Consider the following 25003-nt stretch of genomic DNA (forward strand, 5'->3'; position numbering starts at 1 on the left):
GAGTACTGGAAGAGCCTATAAGAAGCATATCGTCAACATAAATTAAAAGAATTAAAGTACCAGCTGCCGAATGGAAAACAAATAGAGAAGGATCTGCAAGACTACAATAAAACCCATATTTCAGTAAAAAAACACTCAGTCTATCAAACCAGGCACGCGGCGCCTGTTTCAATCCATAAAGAGCTCATTGGAGCTTACAAACATAGGAAGGATTATTAGAATCAATCATTCCTGGTGGCTGTTCCATATAAATATTTTCAGAAATAAATCCATGCAAGAAAGCATTTTTCACATCTAACTGACGAATAGGCCAATGCCTAACCAACGCAACAGTTAAAACCAAACGAATTGTGCCCGGTTTAATAACAGGTGAAAACGTTTCAGTGTAATCTACACCGTCTAGTTGATGAAACCCTTTAGCAACAAGACGGGCCTTTAACCTATCTAAAGTGCCATCTGGTTTCAACTTAGCTTTATACACCCATTTACACCCTATAACATGCAAATCAGATGTACGGGGAACCAAAGTCCAACTCTTATTTCTAGTCAAGGCATTAAATTCATCAAGCATAGCATTTTTCCAACCATTATGAGCAAGAGCATGTTTAACATTTTTTGGTTCAGGCGGAATAACAGAAGACATAGTAACATTCAAAGCATATCGTGGATTGGGTTTAACAATACCTGATTTTGAACGAGTAATCATAGAATGATTAGGTGCTATATCCTCAACATGCTCCTCAGGTACATTAATTTCAGCTAAAGAAGAATTACCTGCTCCTGCACTAACCGAATCACCTATGTGTAGAACCTCTAAAGACTGCTCCTGTTGTGCACTAGATTCAATCATGTGCTGATCCGTGATGGGTTGATCATGGAGCAACGGAGCGGCAACAGGAAGCTCCTCTAGTTCCTGGTCTTGAATCAACTCGGCTTCTGGTTGTTATGCAAATACCCCAACTGCAGAAAACTGATCGGCTAGTACATCTAAAGTATAAGACAGAACGTGGTCTGTTAATTGGTGTTGAGATGTTATAGATGAACCAGCTTCCTGAGCTGCTGCTGGTACAACAACAGTTTGGTCCGTTTGCAAGGGCTGTCCAGCAGACACAGCAGTGGCTGTTTGTTGAGCAGCTAGTGGGTCAGCTGGTGACTGTAACACTACTGCTGACTGTGTGCCTGCTGCTGGCGGGGGTAGCACATCAGACTCTTCTTCACACGGCAAAATACCTGCTACATCAACAGCTGAAATAAATGGTGCACATTCCTGTAAACTAAGAGAAGAATCAGTTACATTAGTTTGGGTATTTAAACCAGAACAATCAGGTAGCCAAGAATTCATAATTTTAAGAGCAAATGATTTATCAAAAGATGACGACTTGAAAGGAAAAACTGCCTCATCAAAACTTACATGACGGCTTATGATAAATTTTTTAGTTCTAGGGTTAAAGCATTTATAACCTTTGTGTTTTTCACTGTAACCAACAAAAATACATAAGCAAGATTTTGGATCAAACTTATGACTTCTAGAATCCCAAATGTATGGAAAGCACTTCGAACCAAAGACCCGTAATGAACTATAATCAAAATGGAATCCATGTAGCATATAAAATAGTGTCTCATTGCCCAACACAGTAGTAGGTAACCTATTCAAAAGAAAGACAGCAGTCTGAAAAGCCTCTACCCACATACATAACGGCATATGGCTATGGTACATCATAGTTAAACCTAGTTCACGTATTACTCGATGTCGCCGTTCAACGGCACCTGTTTGTTCAAGAGTATATGGACATGAAATGTGATGTTTTATGCCATGTGCAAGAAAATGAGAAGACAAAGCATTATTAACAAACTCACCTCCTCCATCAGAATGAAAAACTTTAATTCGCTTCCCAAATTGTCGAAATATAAATTGTTCAAATGCTAAATAAGTAACAAAGAAATCAGATTTCTTCTTTAAAGGAACTATCTAAGAATATTTTGAAAAGTCATCAACAAAACATGCATAAAACTTAAACTTAGAAAAAGAAATTACAGGGGCTGGTCCCCATAGATCACAATGAATCTTATCAAAACTAGATGAACTAGTATGTTCTGAAGAATTAAAAGGAAACTTACTCAATTTGCCTAACTGGCAACTATCACACAAAAACTTAGATTGCAATGAACCTTTTACATCAACTAGATTTTTATTAAATAAAACTGAAACTGCAGAAGCTTGTGGGTGTCCTAATCGTTGATGCCAAATCTCAGCGGTACCAGTCCTAAACCGATTCGAGAAATAAGCTGTAGGTACTCCAAACAACGTATACAAATTACGCCTCCTTGGTCCTGTTAAGAGCACCTGTCCCGTTTCCCGATCCTTTACATTAACAGACACGTTAGAGAATTCACAGTTTACAGGATATTCATCAGTCAGTTGGCTAATGGATAACAAGTTCTGTTTTAAATCAGGAACAGATAACACATTAGAGATAGGCAAATTATATTTTTGGTTTAAACAGGTTGTACCTACACCATCAATTGGCAGGAAGGTACCATCCCCTATCGTAATCGAATCAGGTCCATCATACTTATCAATATTTTTTAGAAGAAGTTTGTTACCTGTCATGTGATCAGACGCGCCCGAATCAGCTACCCAGTCCGTTTCCACGACTCCATTGTTAAGCGTGAGAGCTGCAAGGGCTTGTGGAGGATCTTCACGTTGTGCTTTAGATATCCACCAGCAGATTTTGGCTATATGCCCCTTTTTGCCACAGTATTGGCAAATTTCATCCTTATAAAGTTCCCGTTCAGCGGGAGTCATTCTTCGCTGACCAGGTGGTGGAGGGCGACGTTGAGAGGAGTATGATCCTCTGTTCTGACCCTGTCCTTGAGTTTGTTGGGCCTGAAACCCCCGTCCATGAGAATCGAAATTGTTGCGTCGATTCGAACTGGAATTGGCTTGTTTCTGTTGATTACCATAAAAGGCAACATGCGCGATCTGGTCAAGCGCAGAATCCGACTGATTGGAGAACCAACTTCGCCTCTGATCCAGATTTTTTAATTGGGAAACCAGCTCGTTGTAACTTGGCCGTGGTGGTTTGAGCATGGTGGTGGTGAAGGTCTCATATTGCGGACCTAAACTTGTGAGAAGACAGAAGATCTTTTCATCGTCTGGAACTTTCTTCCCTATTGCAGCCAGATTATCACAAATCTCCTTAAACAAGCGTAAGTGCTCTATGATTGTTTTATTTTCATCTTTTCGAAAATAAGTTAGCTGTTGGCGTAGGGTAAATACCCTTTCTTGTGAATCTTGTGCATAGGCCTCTTTTAATGCACTCCAAACAGCACACACAAGTTCTAGCCCAATGACAAGTCCCAAAGATTCTTCGCTAAGGGTTCCGTAGATCCACCCTCGAAGCAATCGGTCGGACTTTTGCCATGTCTTAAATTCATTTGACTGTTGTGGTTGATAATTTTCTGGAATTGGTGTTGGAGGAGGAGTGAATTTCTGATCTGCTGGAAATTCCGCCACTAAATGATCGGATAATTCTTGACTCTCAGCTAAACTCAACACCTGTTCTCTCCAAAATTGGTAATTGGTTTGTTTCAGCTTTAGTGTAACGAAATTCGCTACATTCAAGGTAGAAGAAGTCATGGTGAGTGGACAGAAAGAAAAGAAAAAAAGAGCGATACTTTTGCTCTTTCTGGCTCTGATACCAAAAGGAAATTATAAAGAAATGTATTTTATTATAATTGAATGTAGCTCAGTATATCAATGAGCTAAATTACACAGCTTTAAATAAGTAGAAAAACAACCATAGTAGCAAATAAACATGAGAAAATAACTGAACTAACTTAGGCAATCAAACTCATCACTCGCAGAATTATAACCACTTAGACACATTCAAAGTAAAATATATTTACAAAAATACACCTTATCACTCCAATGCTCTAGCACACGGCAATCACCTTATTACTCCAGAGGGATGAACACATCCTTATAACTCCTTAAGCTATTACCTATAAGCTATAGAGAAATAATCAAATATAGCACCCTTATTACCAATATGAATAAGAAGCATTATATTCAATACTACAGTGTTCAACTCTGTAGTCTTTTTTTTGGTACAATTGGTTTTCATCGGTGTTTAAATTTGAAACTACAGTACCAATGAACTAAATCCAATTAATAGTAGTTTTTATTATAATAGATACAGTAAATAATTATTCAAAATACATAACACTTAATTCCTTATAAAAAAATATTTTATTAAATATATATACATATATAAAGTTGAGGTCTAAAATAGATTAAGAAGAAATTGACAAACGATATACTTTTTCTCCTTCGTTTAAAAATTGTAATAGAAAAACTGTATTATATTTAGTCGTTTAGTATTTTGATATATTTTAAATGAAAATATTATATGATATTTAGATGTTTGATATTATTTTAAAGTTTGAATGTGAGATTTATTAATTTGATATAAATAATATTATTACTATGTTAGAAGTATTTAATTATTTCATTCAATTCTAAATTTTAATATAGAAACTGATAATTATACCGAAACTAGAATCGAAATAAGAACTGATATTAAAATCAAACCGAAATAAAAAATATACAGAACATGAACTGTATCGAAATTCAATTTTAGTTCTGGTTCTAAAAAGTTCAAAGAATTAATTTTTATTTTCGATTTCGGTTCTTACAAAAAATCATCTTGAAACCGCACACCCTTACAAAAATCTCAAGATTTCTCTAATAAAAAATAACTTTTTATAAATGTAGATAGTCTCGAACGTATACTATCCTAAATAGATATGTGTTTATCTTTACAAATGATTTGTGTCACATAATTTATGGTATAATCATATTTATCATGAACTATATAATAATTTTATGGTTCAAGAATTACATAAAATTGTAATATTTTTCTATTGAAAGTTATTTGAAAGATTGATTAGAAGGAAACACCAAATGCTCCATAAAGCTTAATTATCACCTCTTCGTCTTCTGCTATTATCTTCTGCCATACAAAATTGTTAAGAGAAAAGCCACAGTGTCTAATTCAAATATTCCTTTTGCAACGAGATTTTGAGAGCACAGAAAGTTTTAGAATAGATATTTTAGAATATTGTCTATTGATTGGGAATAAGAGAGTTCATATAAGCATTTTATAGAATTGCTCCTACTTTAAGGTAGGACTGAGCATTCGGTCGATTCATTTTAAAATCAAACTGACTCAAATAAATTTAAAATTAAAATTATAATATTTGTAAAAATTAAAGAATTGATTTTGAAATGATTTGAATCAAACTGATTTAATTCAGTTCGATTTAATTTGGTTTAATTGATTGATTCTTTATTAAACTTTTTATTTTTCACACCTTATTTTTAATATTTTAAAATTTAATTAATTAAAATATTTTAATATTGATTATTATCTAATTTATTTATATTATAAAAAATAATATATTATTATCATTAATCGGTTCGATTTGATTTGATTTTATTTTTATTAAAATTAAATCAAAATAATTGAAATTTTTAAAAATAAAAATTGAGTGGAAAAATAAAAATCAGACTAAAATTTTGAATATCGAATACTGCTATTTTATTGTTCCACTGTGGAAGTTAATTTTTTTTAAAATATTAAATATATATAAAAAAAATAGGTTTTTTCTTGTAAGGTTCTAAACCTATGGACTTATTTTTCATGGACTCAATCATGGAAATATTTAAAAAAAAAAAAAAATACGAAAACCAGACTTTTAAAATATCTTAAAGATGATTGCTTTCTCCATGCGACTAAGAAAATTCCCCAATACTTTTAAGATGGTCCCTTATATATTCCCTTATATATAACGCAGAGACTCTAATTTATTCCATTATGTAGTTTAAATGTAACTAAAAATTAATTCTCCGCTGCTAAATATAAGATAATGGTCTAATTACTTTTTCATAATAAATAAAGAATGTAACTAAAATTATATTTTTATTTAATATAAAATAAATTTTTTATTAAAATATATTATTATACATTTTATAATAATTAAATTATTGATAAACTGTTATTTTATAGTATTAAAGTAATAATTTTACAATAATTATGAAAATACCATTACTTAAATCTTAAAATACAGTAGTGTTTTTTAGTTGAGTTCAATTCAATTAATTTCTTTTTATATTAAAATATATTATTATATATTTTGTAATAATTAAATTACTGATAAACTGTTATTTTATAGTATTAAAGTAATAATTTTACAACAATTATAAAAATACCGTTATTTAAATCTTAAAATACAGTAGTGTTATTTATTTGAGTTCAATTCAATTAATTTCTTTTTATATTAATTTCATTGTTGCCATGGGAATTAGGGTTCAATATTCCATCATTTTCCTTTGCTGACGCATTTTTTCCGTCGCTAATTTAGCAGCACACCATAAAACCAAGGGCATCACCATGAGATTTAGGCCATTGGATATCTTCATTCTTTAGTGACGGAATTCTGGCAATTACAAATGCTCCATTTTTATTTCGTTGTATGCTCAGCGCTGCTTAGTTTTTTACACCAAGCAATAACATTTTGCATTTCAAAAATTCAGTGCACATTTTAATTAAGCTTTTCTTGAGAACTATTCCATTAATTCTTTTATTCTATTAATTCTTTTACTTGACCTCCATTCTTTATAGAAATTAATTTATATTTGAAAAATATTTTATGTAAAAAATATTTTTTAATGAATTAACTTATTTTTCATTATTTAACTTTAACTTAAAAAATAAAATTTATTAATAAATTTATCCATAGAAGTCTTAATAAAAAATTTAATATATTAAAAATGACTTTCTCGATTCAAAAGAGAAAATTATTTTTCTTAAGATAATTTTTTTTAATTAAGAAAATAATTTTTATTAATTAATTTTTTTGAATATTCTAAATATCAGAAAATATAGAAAATATTTTCTTAAAAAATAGTTGTTTGAAACAAACAGAACCTTAAATTAAAATTGAAATTTGGCAAGACTTAGAGAAAAAAATAAGTTACTACAAAGCCCTTGTATTTTGTTAGACTTGATTTAATTTCCTTTATAAAGACTTAATTTTCACTTTGATTAGAAAAATATTTTTGATTAATCAATTTTTTTAAATTTTTAAAACATCAGAAAATATTTACATGAAAAATATTTTTCATGAAACATAGGATTAATTAAATTGAACTTGAAATTTAACATGATTCATAGGGAAAAGGATAAATTATTATAAATCATTATATTACGTCAAAATTAATTAGTTAGTTTTTTTTTTTCCTTTTAACACAATAAATAAAATTTGAAAATAAACTATATATTGATATGATATCATTCAAGATCCAGAAGAGAAGAAACAACACATAGGTATATTGTTGCTTCTTTTGTAGGATTAAAGTCTTAAACTAACAAGAAATCTTTAGAAAATATATAAGTAGAACATTGCTACATTGCAAGGACTTCGTAAAACAAACAAGCATGGTAGGTAGCCATCTGACTTCTCTAGTAAGAGTTGTTCTCCTGAAACTAAAGAAAGAAATTAGAAAGATCAGTTAATTACCGATTAAGCAAATTCTTGCTTTATTGGAAGCATTTTCAGCCACGTTTCTTGACAATCAGACTTGAATAACATGATTTTAAAATTAAAGGAATGAGAATATTTTAAACTAAGTAATTTTTTAAAAAATATTCGAATTATGTTAATTTACTTGCCTGTCTTCAATCGTAGATTCGAACTCCAAGAAAAATACTTCTAATCAAATGCAGTTCTTTAACGACATCTCTCATACTCATTCTATCTCCGGGTGATTCTGCTGAACAAGCTACTCCAACATTGAATACTGAAAGCAAGCACTCTTTCTCTTTGCTAATTCTTTCTCGGCTTAGCTCCCCATTATCCCTTGGACCTTCTTCTATATGTACTACTATCTGCTCTTCTACTTCAGCTACAAACATTCCACTTGAGAGAAGGGCGGGGCATGTAATCTCCGAAAGTCTTGTCGGTAGTGCATCCTTCACAAAGCTGTGTAGATTCAAAAGGCCTTCAAATTTCTCATCTGTTGGCCTTTTTCCTGTGAACATCTCCAACACAAGAATCCCGTAACTATATACATCTCCCTCTTTTGATGCAATACTGCCCATTCCATACTCTGCATTTTATAAAATTTATAAAGTTAATGTATCAACTTGAACATCAATGTTGAGAACATAAAGACTATCACTTGGTAAGCAACCAAGTAAAATAGAAAACTAAATAATTGCACAGTACAAATGAATATTGGTAATTCCATACATTTGATTACAAATAACACTAATATGAGGAACTGTACAAGTAATTTACAAATTTTTTTTTTTAAAAAATTTACTTTTTATTATTATTAATGAAAAAATAGAACTAGAGATTTTACCTGGAGGCGCATAGCCGATGGTTCCTCTTATTCCAATTGAGCTGGTTTGACTTTGTGATGCATCATCAGTGTTCAAGAAGAATTTAGCCAAACCGAAATCACTTAAATGTGCAACCATGTCATCATCAAGAAGAACATTACCAGGCTTCAAGTCACCATGAATAACAGGAATTTCGCAAAGATCATGAAGGTAATGCAATGCAGATGCCACATCAATTGCAATATTCAGTCTTTGAAGAAAATTCAAATTTCTTGACTGATTATTATTGTGGATATCATGATGCAACCACGTCTCCAAGTTTCCATTACCCATGAATTCATAAACTAGAGCTTTGAATTCATTCTGCTTGTAATCAATGCTTGAGCAGCAGGTAAACAACTTAACTAGATTTCGATGCCTCAATGTACTTAACACCTTGCACTCTGCCATGAAGCTTTTTGAAGCGCCCTTTATTCCAAGTTTGAGGACCTTAATAGCCACATGTACTCCCAATTGATTGAGAAATCCTTTGTACACGAAACCAAAGCTACCGGAACCAATTAAGTTGTCTATGGAGAATCCACTTGTTGCAGCATAAAGATCCTTGTAAGATACCTTCACAAGGCAATCCATTTCTTTGGATGCAACAGACGAACCTTTTTTTGATACTCTCTTGCGATAAGCAAGCATGAATGCTAACATCAAGAGAACACAAAAGAACACAGGAGGAACTACTATTGCTATCCTAATGGAAATGGACTTTCCTTTCTTCAATGCATTAGAGGGGCATTTTGGTTGATGGAGTTCTGCCACACCACCGCAAAGCTTATTATTACTCATCAATGAAATTGCACTTGCATTGCTAAAAACTCCTTCAGTTGGAATCTCACCAACAAGATCATTAAAAGAAATATTTAAATATAAAAGGTACTGTAAACTTTGCAGATCTTTTGGAATTTCTCCAGTGAGATTATTTTGTGAAAGATCTAATTGTTGGAGACCCTTCAAGGCAGCCAAAGACGAAGGAATGCTTCCGTGGAAAGAATTCCCTTGCATATAGAGATATTCCAAACTTGAACAAGATCCAATAGCTCTAGGAATTTCTCCAGAAAGCATGTTTTTCGAGACATCCAGAGCATTTATGCTTGTTAGATTTCCAACGTCTGCTGGCAATTCACCAGTTAGTGAATTATGTGACAAGTCCAAGTACTGAGACAAGGACGAAAGATGGAGAACCTCCTTGGTTATAGACCCGTTGAGATTATTTCCGGAAGCATCTAAAAACTGCAAATTCTTGCAATTCTTTATGCTTTTTGGAATACTTCCTTCCAAATTATTGCTTGAAATGGAAAGCTTAGATAATTGGGTGAGATTGCCTATAGAGGATGGGATCTGACCAGACAATTTATTTTCATACAAAAACAGATGTTGAAGTTTTTCTAATTTTCCCACAAAAGAAGGGATGACTCCGATGAAAAGATTGTCCTCCATGGCCAATAAAATTAAGTTAATGAGATTCTCTAATGCTTTAGGAATAATCCCACTGATTTGATTATGAGAAAAATATAGCTTGGTAAGTTGAACTGATAGATTGGACACAGAATTGGACAAAACACCTCCAAAATTGTTGACATCGAAACCCAGTTCTCTCATATTGCTGCAATTTTTCAAAGATGTTAAGAAATCCAAGTCACTTGTCGAATTATATCCCAAATGATTATAAGAAACTGTGAGCCTAATAAGATTTTGTAAATTTCCTAGGCAATTCGGGACTTGTCCTTTAAAATTATTTATGGAAAGATCGAGTATTTCTAGTTGGGAAGCATTGCAGAAGGAATTTGGAATTGAACCAGAAAATAAATTATCTCCGACGCCAATGCGCCGAAGATTTGGGAGAGTAATCCCAATGTTTTCTGGTAAGCTACCCATGAACTTGTTTTCCGCAATTGAGATTTCCTCAACAGATGAAATATTGAAAAGGGATAACGGGAATGTACCAGAGAGTTTATTTCCCATAGCGATGAAAAGCTCTAGGCTTTTTAATCTGCCAAATTCATTTGGAATATTTCCCTCCAACCCCATCCATCCTGCACTTATGATAGCCAGCGATGAAAGATTGCCAAGGGAAGATGGAAATTTTCCATTCAAGTTGTTTTCACAGAGCAGAAGCAATTCAAGCATTTCCAAAGAACCAAGCTCTGCAGGGATTTTGCCAGTTAGATAATTCCATCCCAGGCTGATTACCGAGAGCTGAGAACAACGGGTCAAATTGAGTGGAATTTCACCGTCCATTGTGTTGTTTTGGAGATCGAGTATTTGCAATCGAAACAAATTTCCGACTTCCTGTGGAATTTGACCTTTGAAAATGTTGTTTTGCAGGCTAAGGATTTTCAGAAAACTTAAATTGCCAATAAATGGCGATATGGATCCTACCAAATCGTGACCTCGTAACACTATTGAAGTGACCCTCTGGTGGCGGCGACTACAAGCGATTCCATGCCACCGGCAAAAATGGATAGAGTGATTCCATGAGTTGAAGACTTGATGTGGATCATTGGATATTCCTTCTTTGAATTTGAGCAAAGCAAGTTGATCAGTCTCATTTGATGAAGAATGGACATGCATGAATTGCAGGTTGAAAGAGAGGAAAATATCAAGTTGAAGATAAACAAGAAGAAGTTTGTAAATCTTCATTTAGTTTGATAGGTGCTGGTGCTGGTGCTGGTGCTAGGAGAATGACTTGGCTCTGGTGCTGGTGCTGGTGTTTAAATAAAGCAAAAATGGAGTTGACTGACTGTTGACCGTTACTGTCGAAATTCTCCAGCGGGTAGGGCAAGAAAAAGTGATACAAATGTGGAAGGACAAAGACAGATGCGGAAAAAGGTACCAGAATTATTTGGTGCTGGGAGAATGACTTGGCTCTGGTTATATAAAGCAAGAATGGAGTTGACTGACTGACCGTTTACTGTCTAAATTCTCCGGCTGGTAGGGCAAGAAAAAGTGATACAAAAAGAAAGATGCGGAAAAAGGTACCAGAATTATTCATATCTCATCAATCAAATACTAAATTTTAATCTAAAATCTCCTAAATTATAAAATACAAAACCAAAACAACAACTAACTACCTTGAGAGGAGACTTAGGATCCGTTACTAAATTGATTATTAATGAAATAAAAAATTTTAAAACAATACATTATACCATTAAAATAAATTATTTATAATTTCATTTAAATTTAAAATAGATAATGTTTTAATTTTGTTAAATTAATTTTAAAAGCTAGTAAAAGAAATATTTAATTATTAAATTATTATTAATGTTTAAAACTAATAATACATATGCTAAAATTATACTATAAATTGTAAAAAGAAGGTTTAGAGATTGAAATTTTATTTTGATAAATTTTATAAATAAGAAAACAAATTGTTTATGTTAAATTTTTGATAAATTGATTAATTACAAACATTTTAAATAATTATTCATAAAGATGGTTATTTTAAATAATTATTATTATTATATTCTATTTCTTATAAAAAACTATAAAAATTCTCCATTTTCTCTCATACTTTATTTCTATTTCTTAACTATAATATCTTCTAACAATAAAATTTAATATGTTTCTTTTTCTTGTATAATCAGTTATATTTTTCTTTCAATATTTATAAACCTAAAATTATAATTGTTTGAAATATTTTTAAGGTAATTTCTCTTGATCATATAATACTGCATTTTAGTTGATGAACTATATAATAATTTTATAGTTAAAGAATTACATAGAATTGTAATATTTTTCTATTGAAAGTTATTTGAAAGATTGATTAGAAGGAAACACCAAATGCTCCATAAAGCTTAATTATCACCTCTTCATCTTCTGCGATTACCTTCTCCCACACAAAATTGTTAAGGGAAAAGCCACAGTGTCTAATTCAAATATTCCTTTTGCAAAGAGATTTTGAGAGCAACGAAATTTTTAGAATAAACGTTTTAGAATATTGTCTATTGATCGAGAGTAAGCGAGTTCATACAAGCACCTTATGGAACTGCTTCCTTCGATCGATTTAGTTTAAAATTAAATTGAATTAAATAAATCAAAAATTAAAATTATAGTATTTGTAAAAATTAAATCGAACTGATTTTGAAATAATTTAAATCAAACTGATCTAATTCAGTTCAATTCGATTCGATTTGATTGGTTGATTTTTTAATAGACTTTTTATTTTTTCTCTTATTTTTAGTATTCTAAAATTTAATTAAAATATTTCAATTTTAATTATGATCTAATTTATTTATATTATAAAAAATAATATACTATTATTACTAATTGGTTTGGTTCAATTTTATCAATTTTTTCTAATCAAAATGAAATTAAAATAATTAAAATTTTTAAAAATAAAAATTGAATCGAAAAAAATAAAAAATTAAACTAAAATTTTGAATTAACTTAATTCGATTGATTTTTTCAATTTAAACCGAAAGTTTCTATTCTATTTCAAAAATTAAAGAATTGATTAGACATTTTAGAATATTGTCTATTGATCGAGAGTAAGAGAGTTCATATAAGCATCTTATAGAATTGCTCTTACCTTAAGGTAGGATTGAGCATTCAATCGATTCGGTTTAAAATCAAATTAAATCAAATAAATCAAAAATTAAAATTACAGTATTTGTAAAAATTAAAGAATTGATTTTGAAATGATTTGAATCAAACCGATCTAATTCAGTTCGATTGATTGATTTTTTAATAGACTTTTTATTTTTTACACCTTATTTAGTATTCTAAATTTTAATTAAAATATTTCAATATCGATTATAATTTAATTTCTTTATATTATTAAAAATAATATATTATTATTACTAATCGGCTTGATTTTATCTATTTTTCTGATCAAAATCAAATCAAAATAATTAAAATTTTTAAAAATAAAAAACGAAAAAAAATAAACTAAAATTTTAAATTAATTTGATTAGGTTGATTTTTTCGATTTGATTGAATGCTGGTGCGCTGTTTAAAGAGTTTTGCTTAGCCACTTAGTTTTTTTTTTAAATATTAAATATATAAAAAAAAATAATAGGCTTTTTCTTGTAAGGTTCTAAACCTATGGACTTATTTTTCATGGATTCAATCATGGAAAGATTTTTTTTTTTTTTAAAAATACGAAAACCAGACTTTTAAAATATCTTAAAGATGATTGCTTTCTCTATATGACTAAGACAATTCCCCATTACTTTTAAGGTGTTGGTAGGAGAATGACTTGGCTCTGGTTATAGGTGGTGATGTTTAAATAAAGCAAAAATGGAGTTGACTGACTGTTGACGGTTTACTGTCTAAATTCTCCCGCTGGTAGGGCAGGAAAAAAGTGATACAAATGTGGAAGGAGAAAGAAAGATGTGGAAAAAGGTGCCAGAATTATTTGTCCCCGTGGGTCAGAAGGATGAGCACTTATTGCTAGGACAATAAACGAATTAAATTATTCGTGAGCTATTCGATATTCAAGTCAATAAAAACTCGATCGGACTCGATTTAATTTTCAAACGAATCAAATTCGAATTTAAATTTTAGACTCGTGTTTAATTTTTAGGCCCATTTATTAAATGAGTTAAACTTGAACTCCATAGTATTCAACTTGTTAAGTTTTATGAACTCACTCGTGAATAGACTCGTTAAGGGACTCGTGAACAGACTCGTTAAGGGACTCGTGAACAGACTCGTTAAGAGGTTCGTTAAGTGACTCGTGAACAAATTCGTTAAGAGACTCGTTAAAAGACTCGTGAATAAATTCATTAAAATACTCGTAAACAGACTTATTAAAAGACTCATGAATAGACTTATTAAAATGCTCGTCGAGCAGATTCGTTAAGAGACTAAACTCGATTCGATTACACTCTTGTCACTTAATCTATTTATCATATATATTATTAATTTTTATATTTCTATCTCTTAATTATATAACTATATTACTACTTTATATATTTATTTTTCACTGTATATTTTTTTCGAAATGAGATTATATGTCTTTATATTTTTCTAAGTAGACATTATTTTTAAACTATTAAATCTCTTAATAAACTATTGTTTTTATATATTTATATATATATTTGTATGATTATTTTTTTACTTAATATTATCTGTTTAATTTTATAAATTAAATTTTTTATATAATTTAAATATAAATCAATATAATTTTATTGATAAAATTTGAGTATAATATATATATAATTATATAATTTAAATTGATTATACTTATATTAATATATTTATTTTATGTAATATTTTATATTTATATTATATGTATAGTATTTTTTATGTAATAAAATAATTTAATATAAATTATATATTTAAATAAAAAAATAATGATATATGAATAATAAAATGATAATGTATGAATAATTAATGATAATATATTGAAACTATGTAATTTAAAAAGAAATTATCTTTTTTTTCACATGTTTAGACAGTTTATATATGGACTTATATATTTATTATATATATATTTTAATTGATTTTATATAATATAAATATTTAAATAAATAATTATTAAATTTAATATTATATCGTTAATTTTATATTAAATATATTTTATATAATTAATTAAAAGTTTATAATTAATATTTGAATAATAAATATTATTTAATGTTATAAATAAAATATAAAATATTAAAATTTAAATAATAAAAAAATAAAAGATTTAAATATTAAAATTTAAATAATAAAAAAAATTTAATCATTTATTGATAATGTGACTTTAAAAAAAATCATTTATTGATAATGGAACATATCCCAAAATTTTTGAAAAATTACATTTCATTAATCACTCAACCACAAGTCCATTTTCGTAAAATTATTTGCATTATTATTAAAATAATATTCTCTATCCCACATTGAAAACTTATAGAGATTGAGGGGTAAAACCCCTCTATAAATAAAAATTTTATTTTTTATTATATTTTAAATTTTATTATATTTTAAATTAAGAATTTAGTTATAAAAAATTTTAATTAAATTATATTTAATTTTATTATAGTTTCTTTTAATCTTTTAATTTAAAATTTTAATATTTAAAATTTTAAATTAATTAAATTTTGTTAACGATATTTTTAATTGAGTTTTTTAACTCGAGTTTGAATTAGACTTTTTATTAGTTTAAACAAGTTTTTTAATTAAATTTTCGAGATCAAATTTTAATTAATCTCGTTATTAATTTAAACGAATATTTTATATTATAATATTTAATTTTTGAGTCAAATTCGAATTAAATATTAATGTTCGGATCAAATTCGAATTTATAAAATTTTTTAATAAATGACTTTTTAAATTTTACAAAACTCGGTTTTGGGTGGATTCGATTTCACCCCACTTATTGCGATGAATGTCTATATAATTAACAAAATGTTCAACTAATTTTTCTTTTATTATGCGAATTCACTGAAAGATTATATTATGTTACGTTATATTTTAATTTTAAATAAAGTGATATAACATTTTGCATTTAATTATAATTTTATCAATTTTTTTTTAAAAAAATAGAGTTTAAATGACATTAATATTTTATTATTTTTAAATATAAATAAATTTTTACATGAAATTAATATTAATTTATTTTTCACGATAATTAATTAACATATTTAATTTTAAAATTAACAATAGTCTCACTATTAAATATGTCATCTACCGTTTTAACAATAAATGAATTTTGCAACAATAATCATAAAAATTTTACAATGAATATATTATTTTTAATTATTTTATATATATTATTATTTTAAATTAAATAATATATTTATTATAAAATATTTATAATTATTTCTATAAAATAAAATTTATTTTATTGAAAATATGGAATGCATATTTGTATTGTTTATGTTTATTTTTATTTTTAAAAATTAATCAAAATTATAACTAATATTTATTTAGGTCAATTTATAAAAAATTTAAATATTTAAATTAAAATTTTACGCTTTTTTAATTAATTTATTTTTTAAAGTAAAACTTTTTAAATTTTGAATATAGCCACTTAAATCTTTATTATTAAAAAAAATAATCATTTAAATCTAAAATCCATACCCCATTAAATCTCTATTGAAGAAGTGATCATGTAAGCCTTTTAAGAAATAGACTAATATGAATTCAAACACTTACTAACTAATAAATTAAAATTTAAAATTTTGATAATTTAAATTTTTAGTGAATAAATAAAAATAATTTTACATACTTTATAAAATAAATAAAACACAAATTTGAATTTTCCTTTTCATATCTCATCAATCAAATACTAAATTTTAATCTAAAATCTCCTAAATTATAAAATACAAAACCAAAACAACAACCAACTACCTTGAAAATCGCCAATCTACCACACAAAGCCTGCAAGGCAAGAAGAAACTTAGCCACTGCTGGAGAGAGGAGACTTAGGATCCGTTACTAAATTGATTATTAATGAAATAAAAAATTTTAAAATAATACATTATATCTTTAAAATAAATTATTTATAATTTGATTTAAATTTAAAATAGATGACATTTTTATTTGTTAAATTAATTTTAAGAGTTAGTAAAAGAAATATTTAATTATTAAATTATTATTAATGTTTAAAACTAATAATACATATGTTAAAATTATACTATAAATTGTAAAAAGAAGGTTTAGAGATTGAAATTTTATTTTGATAAATTTTATAAATAAGAAAATAAATTGTTTATTTTAAATTTTTGATAAATTGATTAATTACAAACATTTTAAATAATTATTCATAAAAATGGTTATTTTAAATAATAATAATTATTATATTCTATTTCTTAACTATAATATCTTCTAACAAGAAAATTTAATATGTTTCTTATTCTTGTATGCTCAGTTATATTTTTCTTTGAATATTGATATTCTGGGATTTAGATAATAAGATTTTTAGTGATTGTTTTAGCTTAGTTCTTGAAAAAAGTATTTTTCCCACTCTTATTATTTTTTCCTTTGTCTGCTAGCGATACCTAACGGTCTCCCTGCTACAGTATCATCTATCTCTGTCAGACAGGTCCATACGTAAGAATGACGTCAAATGTCCTCTCCATGTCAGACGGTAATTTAATTCCTCCTGCGCGCATGCAGGCAAAGCTGCAAAATGACTGGGTCTGCTCTCCTTTCTCATGTCACACCATTGGGCTGAGCTCATGGTTGGGGTACCTGAACTTGTGAGTGACCCGGTCTGCTATCTGAGGCTATGTTTGAGCCGAAAGCCTTCACGGGCCTGGCCTCCTATCTAGACGTATGAAAATCGTCGGTCATCAAATATTTATAAACCTGAAATTATAAAGTGTTTGAAATATTTTTAAACCTGAAATTATAAAGTGTTTGAAATATTTTTAAGGTAAAAAAATTTTGTACCAGTGAGGTTTTTTCATCATTTTGGAATCACATAATTTCACTTGATCATATAATCTGCAGTTTAGTTGATCAAATTAGTAAAAATTATTTAAAAATTATTTAATTTTTATTTATTTTTTATCATTATTTTAAAATATTATTGTAGGTATAAATAATATTAATTTTTATATTTGATATTCTAATATATTTTTTTCTTTTAAGAATATTTAAAATTGATTTTGTTGATTATCATATGAACCATTAGAAAAAAGTGATACAAATGTGAAAGGAGAAAGAAAGATGTGGAAAAAGGTACCAGAATTATTTGTCCCCGTCTTGTTGCCATGAATGTCTATATAATTGGCAAAGTGTTCAACTAATTTTTCTTTTATTATGCCAATTCACTGGAAAATTATATTATGTTACTTTATATTTTGATTTAAATATTTAAATTTTAAATAAAGTGATATAACATTTTGAATTTAATTATAATTTTATCAATTTTTTTTAAAAAATAGAGTTTAAATGACATTAATATTTTATTATTTTTTAAGTATTAACAAATTTTTACATGAAATTAATATTAATTTATTTTTAACGATAATTAATTGATATATTTAATTTTAAAATTAATAATAATCTCATTTTGCAACAATAATCATAAAGATTTTACAATGAATATATTATTTTTAATTATTTTTTTATATATTATTATTTTAAATTAAATAATAAATTTGTTATAAAATATTTATAATTATTTCTATAAAATTCTCCTGGGATCCTATCTAAAACTGAATTATTTTTAGACTGAATTATTTTTTCTATGGTACATGACAGAGAGTAAATTAAAAGAGTCAATTTAGATTGTTTTATTATCTCACATATACGCACTGCTGTTAATCATCGTAGACCCTTAATCCTAGGACACATAGTCACCCACATTGCTTTACATGAATGATTAATTGACTTAACTAATAATAATTTACATAAAGATTGTATAAAGATTGTGACATGTCTCCCTTAGATTTAATGAGTCTCGATGATATGGGTCTACCATGCAAAAATGGTGTTGTGTTCTCTCTTTGTCCTCCAGGTCCCATCATCCCACGACCCGATCGAGTGTTCAAGAGAGGTGTTGTATGCACAGCTCCTATTGTCCCTACCTCATCTATGACTAATCTTCCATCTGATGCCCAACAAGCTTTTCAAGCTCTCAACACCATAATTGATTAGATGGAGAGTCGCTTTGAAAATATCTTAGAGCGCATTGCTACTCATCTAGCACGCCTAGTGAACAAAGTCAGCGATATGCAAGTCACAATTCTTTCTCAACACTAGCAGCGGCAGTAGGCAGCCATGACATCTTTCCGTATACCGGATCATATTCTAAACTCTCTTCTTGCTTTTGATTGTAATTTAAGTGTGGGAGAAAAGCTGAACACATACTTGCTTTAGTTGTCTTGTGTTTTTTTTTTTATCACATTGAAGATATTGTGATCCAAGTGTGGGGGAGAATTTGTTCATATACATGCTGTTTATTTATTTTTAGTTTTAATTATTTTCTGTTTTGTTCATTTTAGTTATTTTTTTATTTTTAAAGAACATGCTAAAAGAAGAAGAAGACTTTCAGAGTTAAATTAAATTATTTTAGGTATCTAGTACAAATGACCTTCTCTCATCCCTTTATGCAAATCATTAAGAGATTTTAGCAATATTTCTTTATGAGTTGAAATGTGCAAACTTATATTTAAGTCAATTTATATTGCTTGATGAAATACTAATAGTGCATTTTGAAACTCTATTTTAACCTAATATAGTGAGTCTCAATACTATTCAGGAAACTAAGCTTCCAATTAAAAAAAATTGAGTGGTTTATCAACATTGACTGGTTCAAATAGTACGGCATTTATTCCCCTTAAGTAAGGATTGTTTCTTGTGAATGAAAAAAGTTAGTGATTAGGAGAATTATACCTTATAGGGGTCGTCAATAGTTTAAAAGATACAGTATGATATGGTTTACTATCACCGATTGATTTGGTGGTTTAGACCCATTCCCCTTAAGCAAAGATGCCCCTTATGAATGGAGAAAACTAATGTTGGGAGAGTATACCATCATAGGAGTCTAAAAAAAAGTCATTTTTAGATTTTAAAAATATTATTAACACTTAAAAGAATGAAAAATAAATTATTTCCTTAAAAAATATACTACAGCAGTTCAATGGAAGTAGACATAAAGAGATAAACGAGTGTTAGAATTTGAGTGATTAGATACTTTTCTTTTTCAGAATAAAATCGAGAATTCAAATGAAATAAATACTTATCATAAAAAAAAAAAAAAAATCCGCTTAAGCAACTTTTGCTGACATCAGCTTTCTTCCCAACTGTTTACTAACTAAATTCATTAGATTTTCTCAATGCATAACTAGAAATTCATTTATTTTGTAAATCCTTTTTCTTTTCTCTATCAACTTTTATTATAAGTAAAACGTCTAAATCTTTATTTTTTATTTTTGAGTAATTTTCTCCAAATGTTATTGAATTTAATTAATATATAATAATTAGTCTTAAATTTTACTGTAGATTTAGACTGATTCTAATTTTTATTAACAATATTTGATGAAAATTCATAATAACTTTTTGAAAAAGAAATTTCAAGATGTACGATTTTAAAAAATGTGATGAGAGTTAAAAGGCTATTATAAAATTTGAAATAAAAATTTCATTGTTTAAAAAATTAATTTTATATTTTAATTATTTTTTTAAATATTTTTATAATATTACAAACTGTTTAGAAAATTAATTTTATATTTTAATTATTTTTTTAAATATTTTTATAATTTTACATATTAATTTTTTTTAAAATATTTACTTCCAGTTTCCTCTACTTAGGTCCAGTCCCATCCTCCTTGTGAAAAGGCTCCTGAGCAAGAAGTTAGATTGAAACATAGCTTCTAGAATTAAAGTTATTGAAAGAGAGAATAGCTATAGTTCCTTTATATGAGGTTTCAACAAAATTTGTTAAATTTGAAAAACAGCAAAAAATATTGTGTGCTTAGATTTAAAATAGAATTGAGAAAGTAAAAAAATTTTAAAAATCTGAAACTTTAGATTTCCTGTTAAGAAATTATTTTTAAATTGACTTTAAAAATCAATCCGCATTTATATCTCCACATAGTACTTAGCTAGAAATATCACTCGAAATAAATAACAGAAACTTTTAGTTAATTTAAATTAAAATTAGAGAAATTTTGTGATTGAAATTAAAGTCAAAGGAAGATGATCGAAGGTTATACCCTCTCGACTGCCAAATTGGGTGTAGTGTAGATACTGTTATATATATTTTTTCTTTTGGCAATAGGAGATTTCTGAGAGATGGCTTCCTTTTTTTTTTTTTTTTGGTTGCCAAAAATTTATTTGTTTTGTGAGAAATATTTTTTATGCTAGAAAAATTTTCTCCAAAAAATAATTTATTGTTTGTTATTTGATTATAATTTAAATAATAAATAATAAATAATAAATTTACATATAGTGATGTATATAAGATTTTTCTTAAAATTTAGAAAATTACACTATCTTTTAAAATTTAAAAGATTAAAATTTAGATTATGATATTATAGATGGTGGATGGTTCTATCGCCTTGTGCTATTAGAAACATGGAAGGTTGTAGGGTAGCTACTAGTACTTAAATACCAAGGTATAACTACAAGTTAAAAAATGAAATATTGGATCTCCACCCTTGGATTTAAAAATTAGGATCAATCCTAGCCATTCATCTAAAAATTTAGATTAATTAGTTTGGTTGAGCAATTAAGAGTTCAATTCTTTTTATGTTTGGTAAATATAATTTCTAGATTAATATTTAAAAATTAATTATTATTGGTTCAAAATTATAGTATAAATGTGGATTGCATAATAGACACATTTTAGATATGAAAAATGTTAGCAAAGATTTTCTTTCTTAAAAAATACTGAATTAGGACCAGATGTGTTGAAATTTTTAGATCTAGCAAATCGGTCTAAATGTGTTTATTAGAAAAAAAGTATTTTGATAATAATTTTTATTACGAATATTAGAATCGCTAATAAAAATTCAATTCGAAAAACTCATTTAGGGATTTATATTGTTATTTATCTTTAACTATGTAACAACCTGTCATGAAATTCAAAAACACCATTTAAAATTTTAAATTAGTCTCTGAAATTTTTTATCAATATTTTAAATTTTTTTAAATTTTTTTATATACCTATTTAATGCGGTTGTTATATTATATGAAACAATTTATTTTCCATTTAAAGTTATATACTTCTCTAATTTATTTAAAATTTACTTTTAAATGCATTTACTCAGTCATGAAATCTATTATAATTAATAATTATATACTTCACCACTCGCCAAGACACCGACCCACCGATCACTAATTGCCAACGGCTTGCGACAATTTATTAACCCAACCAATCATCATGTAAATAATTGGTATTCAAAATCTAATTTGTATTAATCCTTTCCATACAGTCAAGAAAAATTCTTTTGTCTAGTTCTACGGCCGATCGAAAAAAAATAAAAATCGTTGTAACTGAGACGACTTCCACACATGATAAAAAACTGCCGATTAATGCTTCCGTCAGATTCCTGCAAAGTCTATCCATGGAAGTACAAAATTGCATAAATAAGGGATATCTCTGGAAGAAAAAGAGAAGATAAGGAATAGTGGAGAAATGGGGCAAGAAGATGGGTGGACAAAGGGCATGGGAGGTTCACTTCCTGTTGAGAATGTGCAGGCGCTTGCTTCCAAGAATCTCAAGGACATACCACACAGATACATCAGGCCTGACCTCGAATTCGACGACGTTTCAGTGGATGAAGCTCTCCAAATTCCAGTCATCGATATGAGCAAGCTGGTGGGAAATCACTCAGACCATGGTGATGAACTGGCTGAGCTTCATCAGGCCTGTGAAAACTGGGGATTTTTTCAGGTACCCATTAAATTATACATCTTCCTTGAACAGAATTATCTCTTTTGGTGTCTGAAATAACTGTAAATAATGGATGATGTAGCTGATAAATCATGGGGTTCCGGAAGAAGCGATGGAGAATATGAAGAGGGAGACAGAAGAGTTCTTTAAGCTGCCATTGGAGGAGAAGATGGCCTGTGCTCAGCTGCCCGATAGTATAGAAGGATATGGGCAAGCCTTTGTTGTTTCTGAAGAACAAAAGCTTGATTGGGGTGACATGCTTTTCCTACTTTCCATGCCTAACTCCATAAGAAAAATGAGATATTGCCAACTATTCCCACTTCTTTTAGGTAAATCATTTTCTGAAAGCGAAATATATTATATTTTTTCATGATTTGATTCATTTTTTTTAAATTTCTGGGTTGTTTTTCATTTGTTCTGCAAGATTACTATTTATTCATTTTCAATTGTTCCATAAAAATCACTTATTTTGATCATAGATTTGCCTAGTAGGTTAATTAAGATCAAGGGAAGCCAATAGAGAAATTATTACAGGGCAAGGACTACAACGTTGTAATTAAAAACCTTAACTCTTTGGTATACCAATTTCTTATTAAAGCTTTTCAAAAATTATAATTAAAATAACATTTCTTCTAATTTATAATTATTAATTAATATAAGATATTTGATTAAATATAAAGAATTACAGTGGTAAAAAAAATCAGTTATTATAATTTTAATTTTATTGCGTTGAAATTTTAAAAATAAAATTTACACACGAAACACAAAATTAGAATACATAATAAAATCTTTAACATAAAAACACTACAGCGTCGATCTACATGGCACAACAATCTTAGAATCTAAGGCTTGCCTATGGAGTTTACAGATTTGTTAAGTTCGATTCGGTTAATTATGGTATCGTTTTATTATTATTATTATTTTGAAACAGGTATGGTTTTATTATTGATGTACCATGTTGGTAACTTAATTTTTATTAGAGAAATCTTTTACAAGTACTCAACAGAGGTGCAAAGAGTTGCAGAATGCTTGGTGAGGTTGATGGGCAGGAACTTGGAGATAGAGCCAAAGAAGCTCGGAAGCATGTTTGAAGATGGGATACAATCTATAAGATTGAATTATTATCCACCCTGTGTGGAGGCAAACAAGGTCACAGGTCTAAACACCCACTCTGATTCAACTGGGTTGACATTGTTAATTCAAGCAAATGAAGTTCAAGGGTTGCAAATAAAGAAAAATGGTAAATGGGTACCCATCAAGCCTATCCCTGGTGCCTTTATTGTCAATATTGGTGACATCATGGAGGTAATTAACACCCTTTGCACCCCTTCTTTGGACTATTTAGGCTTTGAAATTTCAGCTTCATACATATGATGGTTATATTATTTGACTAATTATATCATACGCCTAGTATATCATCGGTACATTCATATTTGTTTTAAAAAGAAATTCAATATAGACTCATAGTATAAATACATGAGATTTCATACGTGTTCAACACTCATTTTATATTGTGAATTTATATGGATTCAGTTTAGGCAAAAAGTTTTTGGTATATAGGGAAAAAAGGTTAAAAAAACAGAAAGAGCGAATATTTTTGTTTATTTTTCCTAACACATTTATGAGGAAACATGATGAGGATTTCTCAATAACATGAGAGTAGAAGTATGAATTTCTAACCCACAATTCTTATTGAAGCAGATAATGAGCAATGGGAAATACAAGAGCATAGAGCACAGAGCGGTTGTGAACCCAGAAAAAGAAAGGCTTTCAATTGCAGCATTTCATGGTCCAAATATGAAGAGCATTATAGCACCTCTTGAAGATCTTGTTAAGAAGGAGACACCAAATTACAAGTCCTTAACACATGAAGAATTTGTGAAGCTTGTTGTCCGCAGCAAAATTGATGGTAAAAGCATAGTGGGTCGCATGAAATTGGAGCACTGAATAAAGCTTTTGCCCATTTTGGGAGAATGATTTTTCAGCCATATGACTAGGGGTGAGCATTCGGTCGGTTCGGTTCAAAACCGAACCGAACCGAATAAATCGAAAATCGAAATTTTAGATTTTATGAAAACCGAACCGAACCGATTTTGGTCAGAAACCGAATCGAACCGAACCGGTCTGATTCGGTTCGATTCGGTTCGGTTTGATCGGTTTCGATTTTTAATATTTTTTTAATTTTTTACACTTTATTTTTAGTATTTTAAAATTTAATTAAAATATTTTAATTTTAATATAATTTAATTTCTCTATATTATTG

The 25003-nt window shown here is 28.4% G+C and overlaps 2 protein-coding genes across 3 annotated transcripts; one reads left to right on the plus strand and one right to left on the minus strand.

Moving 5' to 3' along the window:
• Positions 1–7325: 7325 nt before the first annotated feature.
• On the minus strand, positions 7326–11160 carry LOC110626997 (probable LRR receptor-like serine/threonine-protein kinase At3g47570). 2 transcript variants are annotated; one of them, XM_043962181.1, is made up of 3 exons: positions 8432–11160; positions 7737–8173; positions 7326–7544 (listed from the first exon to the last, which is right to left on the minus strand). In XM_043962181.1, the coding sequence occupies exons 1-2, from the start codon at positions 11103–11105 to the stop codon at positions 7743–7745; spliced, it is 3105 nt and encodes a 1034-aa protein (XP_043818116.1). In that variant the 5' UTR covers positions 11106–11160; the 3' UTR covers positions 7326–7544; positions 7737–7742. The 2 variants fall into 2 exon arrangements, with proteins under 2 accessions (XP_043818116.1, XP_021628904.2); XM_021773212.2 differs by having other exon boundaries at positions 7326–7550; positions 8432–11159.
• An 11210-nt stretch (positions 11161–22370) lies between these two features.
• LOC110627052 (S-norcoclaurine synthase 1) lies at positions 22371–24790 on the plus strand. The gene is made up of 4 exons (XM_043961453.1): positions 22371–22740; positions 22823–23096; positions 23588–24045; positions 24442–24790. Exons 1-4 carry the CDS (start codon positions 22483–22485, stop codon positions 24685–24687), a joined length of 1236 nt encoding a protein of 411 aa, XP_043817388.1. The 5' UTR covers positions 22371–22482; the 3' UTR covers positions 24688–24790.
• The last annotated feature ends 213 nt before the right edge of the window (positions 24791–25003 follow it).

The sequence above is a fragment of the Manihot esculenta genome, chromosome 11 (assembly GCF_001659605.2).
Source record: "Manihot esculenta cultivar AM560-2 chromosome 11, M.esculenta_v8, whole genome shotgun sequence".
NCBI classification, from domain to species: domain Eukaryota; kingdom Viridiplantae; phylum Streptophyta; class Magnoliopsida; order Malpighiales; family Euphorbiaceae; genus Manihot; species Manihot esculenta.

Excerpts from the sequence above, each read along its gene's own strand:
- LOC110626997 (XM_043962181.1), bottom strand. The coding sequence starts at position 11,105 with ATGAAGATTTACAAACTTCTTCTTGTTTATCTTCAACTTGATATTTTC. Across the intron at positions 8,174-8,431 it reads CATCGGCTATGCGCCTCCAG|AGTATGGAATGGGCAGTATT; the intron begins GTAAAATCTCTA and ends TATAAAATGCAG.
- LOC110627052 (XM_043961453.1), top strand. The coding sequence starts at position 22,483 with ATGGGGCAAGAAGATGGGTGGACAAAGGGCATGGGAGGTTCACTTCCT. Across the intron at positions 22,741-22,822 it reads AAAACTGGGGATTTTTTCAG|CTGATAAATCATGGGGTTCC; the intron begins GTACCCATTAAA and ends TGGATGATGTAG. Across the intron at positions 24,046-24,441 it reads ATATTGGTGACATCATGGAG|ATAATGAGCAATGGGAAATA; the intron begins GTAATTAACACC and ends TTATTGAAGCAG.